Source organism: Agelaius phoeniceus, chromosome Z, assembly GCF_051311805.1.
Source record: "Agelaius phoeniceus isolate bAgePho1 chromosome Z, bAgePho1.hap1, whole genome shotgun sequence".
Taxonomy (NCBI): Eukaryota; Metazoa; Chordata; class Aves; order Passeriformes; family Icteridae; genus Agelaius; species Agelaius phoeniceus.
In genome coordinates this window covers 51,508,255-51,517,407 of record NC_135303.1, presented here as the reverse complement: position 1 = coordinate 51,517,407, position 9,153 = coordinate 51,508,255, and the positions used below count along the sequence as shown (strand labels likewise).

General features: G+C 36.9%; 1 protein-coding gene across 2 annotated transcripts in view; it reads right to left on the bottom strand.

The window, feature by feature from the left end:
* Window positions 1–201: 201 nt before the first annotated feature.
* The window catches only part of CHSY3 (chondroitin sulfate synthase 3), a 139,281-nt gene continuing 130,329 nt past the window's right edge, over window positions 202–9,153 (bottom strand). For both annotated transcript variants that reach the window (XM_077171469.1, XM_054652553.2), the window contains one exon: window positions 202–4,506. In XM_077171469.1, coding sequence (XP_077027584.1) covers window positions 2,941–4,506 — 1,566 coding nt within the window. In that variant the 3' untranslated portion in view covers window positions 202–2,940. The remainder of the gene's footprint in view (window positions 4,507–9,153) is intronic.

Genomic DNA, 9,153 nt, shown 5'->3' with positions numbered 1-9,153 from the left:
GCAAATGCTCTGTTAAATTAAACACTGCAACTGGGAAAACATGCCATGATGCAGTGGTTTGGGGATTTCTGAGGTTTCTGAGTAGCAAATGCTGAGATTTTTTTTTTTAAGAATGGCTGTGTCTAAAAAGCCAAAGTATGAGCTGTTCACAACCCACTTCCCAACAATGAAGCCAGGAAAATTATTCCCAGGGGAAGGAGGTTTGGGGAAGAATCGATTGTTATGTTCTATTGTGAATTCACTTGTCATGCATTTACAAAGGGACATTATACACATAGAAATTTCATTTTACAATCAAGATTATGATTCAGATTAGAACAGCAAACAGTTGATTAACACAGATATTCCCATCCTAATCTATACATACATAACATTAACACTTTTGTGCTTTTTTTTTTCTTTTAATGTGATCTCCTTAGAAGGCATATTATTCCTTAGACAAACTAACACAAGTTCTCAAGTTATCTCAGGATAGTTATTTCAAAAGAAAATGCAGTATTTCATAATAAACATTTATAATCAGGTTTTTAACAAAGTAATTCATCATATAAACAAATGAATCAGTCAAGACACTAAATAAATATTTGTACTGGTAAATGCTAGCATTTTGCTTATATCATGTAGGACCTGATCCTGCAAGCCCTCTGTATACATCTTTATCCCCACTGAATGATTGGTTTCATTGCTTGTTCTAATCTACTATTTTACTTTGAGTTGAGCAAATACTTTCTGGCCGCTAAGTTAAGTAATTGAAATAAACACTGGAATACATCCCCGCAGACAATGATTTCCTTAGATATCTTTCTAAGTCATTAGGTTTTTTCTTGTTTATGAAATCATCACAAATATTTATCAACAGGCAATCAGTTTTTGATATTTACAATCTGAGTTGCATTGGTTAATTGAGATTTTTAAAATATATCAGGTTTCTTGTTCTTGGCTTTTTTAAGGAAAAAAGTGTGACTTTTGCACTCGGTTTGAAGAGCAATTTCCAAGAATTATAATATAAATTGAAAGTGAATTTTTCTTTTGTCATACATTTGAGCTAACAATACTAGGCTAGGAAGGCAAGAGCCTCCAGGAAAATAACAGCCCAGGAGTTCTGCTTGAGGAGGGCTGGTACAAACATGAATTACAGTCTCTGTTCTCACCTACAACAATTACTATCTTCTCCAGGGCAAGGAAATGGCCTTTCTTAGAGCACACTATGGCCAGCCTTTTAATTCTGAATTTACTCAGTTCTTGTCAAGGTTGCCTTTTTCTTTGCATGGTAAATCCAGAACAGAGAACCACAGATAACAGACATTAACTGACCTGCATACCCTCTTCAAACCTTAGGAAATAACCTGGATTCCTCCCACAAACAGATGTGCCAGTGAATTCCAATCACTTAGTCATTTTGGGGGGTTTGGGGGGTTTTTTGGTTGGCTTTCTTTTTTAAGGAAACACAGAAGCAGTCAGTTACAGCTAAAAATCTCACCACTTTTTCTTGCCCAGCTCGGTTTGAAATATAGTTTGAAATCCAGGGTACTGAGGTTATTGATGTACCCACTGTAATAACTTAAGTTTAGTTAAATTCTGATGGTTTCCTGAATGTCTCTAAGGTCTTACCACAGTATAACATGAAATGCTCCAAGCATATGGCAAAAAAAACAAGATTGTAGCAAATCACTGCCTGAACTGAAAAGTGGAACATTGAAATTACTCTCTCTATATATCTATGTATATAGGGATATACACACACGCACACACACACATATATATCCCTATATAAACATTTCTTTAAAATACAGAAATTAATTTTATTATTTCTTGTGTTGGTATTAAATACTTTACTTCATGAATCCACAATATGGCAACTTCAGGCGGTTTGGAGAAATAAATCTGAAAACAGTCTTATAACCTCCACTAATATAAATATATTGGCAAGGAACTTTGACCTGCAATAGTAAATTTTGAAACTTAAATAACTATTCTACAGTTACCTTAATTTTAACAACAAGTTGCTACTGAGTACCAATATTCATGAAAAATGTAAAACAAAAAACTACAGCTTTAACTTTTAACACTGAAGTTCAGCCTTATGAAAGGAATGTAAAAGTAAATTATGTATTAGAGACTCATTCTAAAAAGAGAAAGAACAACTTATCCTATGTGTTTCAAAGTAAGAACACTGTATGCTTGCACTTTATCATAAATCACCATGTTGAGTCATAGTTTCTTCTTGCCTGCAAATGAAGGATGTTGGCTCAAATAATCTTCAAAGTGTAGATGAGCACTTGATTAAATCCTGTTTGTTGTGAAAATAAAGTTCATTTACACTTTGACTGAATAACAATGAGGAGTTTGTTCTAATAATAAGACATTTAAGGACCTTGGTAGCCAGTACCAGTTGTATTTGCAAGTAGCTCCTCAGCTTTACTCTTTTTTTTAAAAAATAAACATACAGTTATAGTTATTCATTTACTTTAAAAATTCGAAAGATGAAGAAAAGTAGCGTTTATACATATAAGTCCTCATATAAATTATAAAACTTAAGTTTATCTTAGAGAGTTCCATCCCCAGAAGAAGCATAAAGCACTTTTGTGGTACCTTCACCAGTAAATATTAGTATCACATCAAATCTGAGAAATGCAACAAAGATGATACTGAATCCAAAAACTGAAAGACAACATTCTTCTAATACAGTCTCTTGTGATGAATATGCTCCATGGGCTTGTGTGATTTCCATGACAAGACTGAATTTCAAATAAAGGAAATATGAAGGAATTCACTTCACCAGTTCAGTAGGTATAAGAAACAACAGTGAACAGCAGAGTCAGCCCGTTTGAGGTCAACAGTCTTTGGAAGACTACAAGGAGGGAGTTTAAAACTACAACAGCAAAATCAAAGAACAGCAATGAGGTAAACTCCCCTAAAAAGGCCAAATAGGCTGAGTTGTCAGGAGAGAGTCCAATTGTACCTGACACCCAAATGTTTCTGTAGCCAGAGTCCAGCGAGCTGCATGGTAGAGGCAAATGTACTTGCTTTGGACCCTAAGCACATTTTATATTGTTTCGGATCTAAGTTGGGGTCACACTGAACAGGATGAAAAATATGGACAACTCCTACTTCCTGACTTCTGAAGGCCTTCAAGCCAGACGTTATCACTTTAGTAAAGAGATCTACATCCTCAAGTCCCCAGCCTTGAATCGAGGTATCAAATCCACCAGCAGTAAGTAGGTCACTTTTGTAAATACAGGTAATTCCAAATCCATACTCCCTCCAAAATCCAGTTCTTTTTGTGAAAACAAAACTACTGTCAGCTGGAGGGTTGCCTCCATATATTACTTTTGGATCGTATTGGCTGAAGATGATAGGGTAGTAAACCTGTTCTCCCTGAATAGTGTTATCTCTGCATCGCTGGAGGAAGTCTGATGTGAATACTAGGTCAACATCACAGAACAGCAGCAAAGTGTCATTGTCAAAATGAGACGAGGCCATCTCAAGAGCCAGACCTCTAGAAAACTTTCCTGACATTGGAATCAGGGTTATATCTGCCTTGGGATACTTAATGCTGTATTCTTTCATTAGCTCTATGTGTTTGCTAGAGTCTGGCTCCGAATCAGAACTGAAGAGAATTATTGCCAACTTTACATTCTGCTTGGGAATCAGACAAGTCTTCTCAAAATTAACCATAAATCTTGAGAAAGTATCAAATCTTCCCATGATAGGGACAAGAATATGTATTTTCTTGTCACTCTGTCCCCCAGTGTCTTTGGTGCCTTGGAATGACGAGGAAAAAATCTTTAAAGAATTTGAAAGGAAAGAGAAAGATTGAGTGTCACTGTTGGTGTCCTCCAGCAAGCTTTTTACATCCAGCTCCTCCGCTTCTTTGAAGAAAGGTTTGCTAAACAATTGCTGAAGGTAAGCATGGCGTCTCACTGGAACTGTAACTTTCCTTCCTTTATGCCTTTTGTACAAAAGCAGTAAATCCAGAATGTACTCTACTCCATGCAGAGGGTCTACCCTGCGGTACCCATACTGTATTTCCTTGAAATCAATGAGTCTTCCTCTAGATCTGGAGTTCTCATTTATCATTTCCATGACCTGCATCACAGTATCATCCAGTGCAGCCCGCAGGACGCTGCTCAGGCTCTGCCGGGGTGGCTGGTTCTCCACCATTGAGTAAAGAAACTTTCCTGTCAGGAACTCCCACTCGATGACTTCATTCCTTTCACGTGGCTGGAAGTTATTGAAAGATGGCACCACTCCCAGTTGCTGATCTTCCTTATTTATTTCAGTGTTACTGAGCTTGCTCATCAGGACGCTTTCTCGATGGAGCTGGATGGTCCGATGGCGCAGTTCAGAAATTTTGCGACTCAGTATGTAACTGTGCAGCCTATACTGGTAGGCAGGTCTTTTGTTTGGATGAAGTGTTATGGCTGTGTGGATCTTGCTGTTGTGAAGATCTTGAATGTAACCCTTGCGGTTGTGTTCATAGTTTTCGTGGAACAATTGCTGCATCTACAAAGAGAGAGAGAGGGGTGTAGGGGGAAAGAGACATTAAGTTTAATGTCTTCTACCCAGAAAAAGGACTCACATTGGTACTAGTATCATTACCTATTCTTATAGACAATGGTTATTTTTAGGCACAGAGTTTTAAAGCAGTCAGTAGAAAATAGTTACATTGTTTTGGTTTGAGTTTCAGTAGTGTCCACAGTAAGCAAATATTGTCCTCTGTCTAAAGAAAAGGTCAGTTATATTGGGTTTATCTTCATTTTGTTCAGCTGCAGAACTAAGGGAAATGCATAGGCATAGGTCTGTGGCTAATAGGAGTTCATAGGTGCTATTCATGAACCACTGACTTCACTTCCATCTAAACCCCAGTTAGCACAGATCCTTAGGGAAGGTTAGCAACATTCACAATTTTTTAAAGAGCACCCTGTATTTGTGCTTATGGAGCAAAAAGCTGACTGTACTGATATATGCAAATAGTTAGTGCTGCTTAACATTCAAAAACTGAATGGCCTTAACAAAAAAAAAAAATTTTCATGTTGACAGAGAATTCAATAATTGAAATAAAACCATCTTAATATACATTTTGTAAGCTACACATATAATAGAGTATGCCAATTAAGCAATTGATTGTGATAGTGATTTCCAATTTATTTCTGTATCAAGAAAAGACATTCTACTTCTGTGAAATTAGTAATTGTGATGGAGTGAAGAGATACGTTTTGTGGCTGACAAGTCCAAAATATCTGGCCTTTATACTTTCTGTGCTGACTAAACATATCATGAAACTATCTTTGACTCAGTTTCCTCCCTAGAAGACAACTTAGCTCATTATTAACGTGATGAGTATTTATTCTTAAATGGGAAATCATATGGACTAGTAAAATACTGATATGATAAATATATTTAAAACCTGCTGCTCTTTGCTCCAGAGAATTATTTCCCATGACTGGCAGACAAAGAAGAAAAGGCTCATTTTGTTTTAAATCTGCAAACAGATTGGTCTGTAATAAATACATGAGGAAAATGTGCTAATTAGATAGAAAATGTTGTTCAAGAATGTGTTTTAAACTTGAGCTGCAATCAGATTCTGACATGGGTATTGCAGTTTGTCTTTTATACACTGAAGAAATCAGGAGAGGTAAGTCCTGATTGCACAGTATATCTGACTCAAATAATTTAGCTCATTTTACTTCAATTCTTTCAAGAACAGAAGTTTTGACACTGGAAGTAATATTAAGAATAGGGCAATGAATGTAAAATAACTCCATAACTCCTAACTAACTCCTAATAACTCCTAAGATAAGAATCACAAAAGCTATGTAATATTCATTAGCATGTACAAGACATAAACATTGTCACATTTAGAAAAACATAACTTTAATATAGAACTTCTGGACTGCCCCTCCCATTTCATTCAGACCTCAAATGCCTCTGCTCTAGCAAACATGGCTGTTACTATTACTCAGTTTAAAATTTTTGAAGTTAGTCATATAACATGTAGAAAAGCAACAGACACATTCTGATAAATACCTTAAGCTATGTTAAATTTGCCTCTAATAAAACAGGTACCTCTGTTATATTGAAGTGAAAATGAACGTGGAAAAAACCATACAATGTTACAACATTACTAATATATCCCCTATTCATAGAACCTACCTAAAGCTCTCTAAAAAATTTGTTCTGTCTTGAAATGCGGGTGGTTTGCTTGTTATATGAGATGAGATGAGAGTTTGGCTGATTTCCTTATAATCACATAGAACAGGAACCAACATCATCAGGCCTGTTAGTGTTTTAACTAGCAGTGCCGAAAAAACTGAAATATGGCTTTCTTGAGAGTTAGAGATGGTCACAGGCAGGACAGATGGATTACAGAGTGAAAGGGAAAACAGTGTTTAGGAAAGAGCTGGGTGGTGGCATTTGTTCTTTGGAAAAACTATTTTCTCTTCTCACTCTATAATTTACATTTTGAATAAAGAAAAAAGAAGAGCTGATCTGGCTAGATTTCCAGCTCTCCAGTTATAAGTTACACTTCCTTCCTGGTCTGTTTTACTTAAAATTGTATGTGGTGGGCTCTGCAAGGTGACATGCTCTGCTTTTGCATTGTCCACTTTTCCTGCAAAAAGCTGAAGGCATGATTTTTACATCTAGAATTTCACAGTAAAGTCCCCTTAAAGGAAAATTAAGAAAATGTGTGGTGTTGAAAACAAAAGAAAGAAGGGCAGGTGGTTTGCGTGACTTTCTTTTCTTACTTGTCTAATGAAAAATGTTATTTGAGTATAAATAAAGAAACAACCATTAACTTTACCCATTTACAACCATTAACATTTAAAGAACGTGATTTTTCATAGGTAAGTACATGAAAGTTTTATGTAAAGTAGTAAAATGGAATTTATCCAAAAGATCTGCAACAGATGACATATTGCTGCAAAGCTAAATGCTGTCCTCCAATTGTGCAAATTCTTCTGTAACCCTTGACTTATTACAAAATCAGCTTTACAGAAGATTCATTAGCATCACTTATTTAACACAAATAAATTTATGTTGACATAAATACTGCATTTTTTGCACATCCCAATTTCAGATGCCTCGGTTTATTTGATATGCTCCACTGAAACAATGGAGAGAAGATATACTCCATTATAATAATGATTTTGGTTTTGATAATCAACAACAGATTAAAAGTAGCAATGAAAAAAGATTCAATCAACTCAGTAATGCAGTACTATCACACATATGCAAAACTGTACTAATCCATTTTTAGTTATGTTACTGAAAACTCTTAATAGATCCTGATTTGGAGAAAACAGAACAAACATGGCACTGAAAGCATCAACACTTCCTGAAGATAGCCTGCTTTAATCTTGGTGCTGAAATTTGTTCTTAATGTTGCAAGAAAAAACGTCTTATTACAATTCAACTTATTAACATCTAAATGAAAGCAATTCAATTTGATCCGAACTTTGCTTTGAAATTTCTAGGCAAGATGGTCAAGCCCAGAAGGCAAAGGGAAGGATGATTAAATTTCCCGGAAAATGGATTTGTGTGAGAGTCTGAATTGAAAAATGTAGTTATAAATTATCGCACAAAGGAGGTGGGTTTAGGAAGTGGCGAGATTTATTGACTATAAATTAAAATTATTCAGCATGGTAAGAGTAAACCTTCCTGCAAAAGTTTTCATGATTTTGAATAGCAAGGTAATAAAATGCCAGATTAAATTCTATATAGATAAATGCAAAGAACATGAGAGGAACACAATCCTAACTCTGCCTGAATAATGCAAAACTGTGTAAGCTGTTAGGACTCTGTCCTAACAGTACCAGTCCACACAGTATGCAATTCTGTGTAGGTGTCACACAGAGGTTCAGCAATGATGAAAAGAAAAGCAAATAGCATGAGGACAAGTCTAGAGTGAATCAGAAGCTTCATTACATGGTTGTGTCCATAGTACACCAGCATCTTGAAGACTGGCCAGGCACCTTATCAGTATTGACCCATCCGAAACTGTTAACACAGAATTATAGGATGTTAAGGGTTGGTAGGGACCTTAAATATCATCTAGTTCCAACATCTCTACCATGGGCAGAGATACCTTCCACTAAACCAGGTTCCTCAAAGTATTATCCAACCCAGCCTTTAACAGTGTCCGGCTTGGGATATCCACAATCTCCCTTGGACAACCTGTTTGTGCCTCACCACCCTCACAGGAAAGAATTTCTTCCTAACCTGTAAGCCTAAGTTTTTCCTCTTTCAGTTTGTACCTATTACTCTTTGTTCTTTCAATACAATCCCCGAAGAGTTGCTCTCTGGCTTTCCTGTAGTTCTCCAGACAGTGGAAGGCTGCTGCGAGGTCTCCGTGCAACTTTCTCTTCTCTAGAGTGAGCAGCCCCAACTTTCTCAGCCTTTGTACCTCTTATCAACTTCATGTCCTCCTCTGCACTTGCTCCAAGAGTCCCACATCCTTTGTGTGTTGGGGGCACCAGAACTGGCACTCCAGGTGGGGTCTCACTAGGGCAGAGCAGAGGGGAGGAATTCCCTCCCTCACACTGCTGCCCACACTGCTTTGGATGCAGCGCAGGATCCCACTGGCTTTCTGGGCTGGGAGTGATGATGGCCAGGTCATATTGAGTTTGTCATCAACCATCATGTAAGTACAAAGGTACCAACCAAGGCTACCCAACGATTATACATCTGGATCATTAAATAAACAGATAACTAGGGCAAAAGAGAGAAATCCAAAGAGGGCCAACTCTGAGATCAATGGAGTCAGAGTAAATGAGCACCATAAGAAAAATTGATAGGAATGGTACCACCTCTTCTCACATAAAGAACTATGACACTTACAAGGATGCACTCAAGACTCAGAAACAGACCTTAGTGGCACAGCAAGCTGCTGATGGTAAAATTTTGGATCACTTTAAAGAGTGAAGCAACAGCTTAGTGGGAATCTACAATCATTGCTATCCAGAACTCCTGTAGCTCCAGCTGAAGACATATCACAATATTTCCTTATTGTCCTGTACCCTGCCTCAGTTTCTTCTACCAATTACCCCAGAGAGGTAGTTCATTTGCCAAATGAACTTTCACTTTGACATGATACAACCAATTTATGTTCACTGAAAGCAGTGAATGGGAGAATTTGTCAACAATTCAATA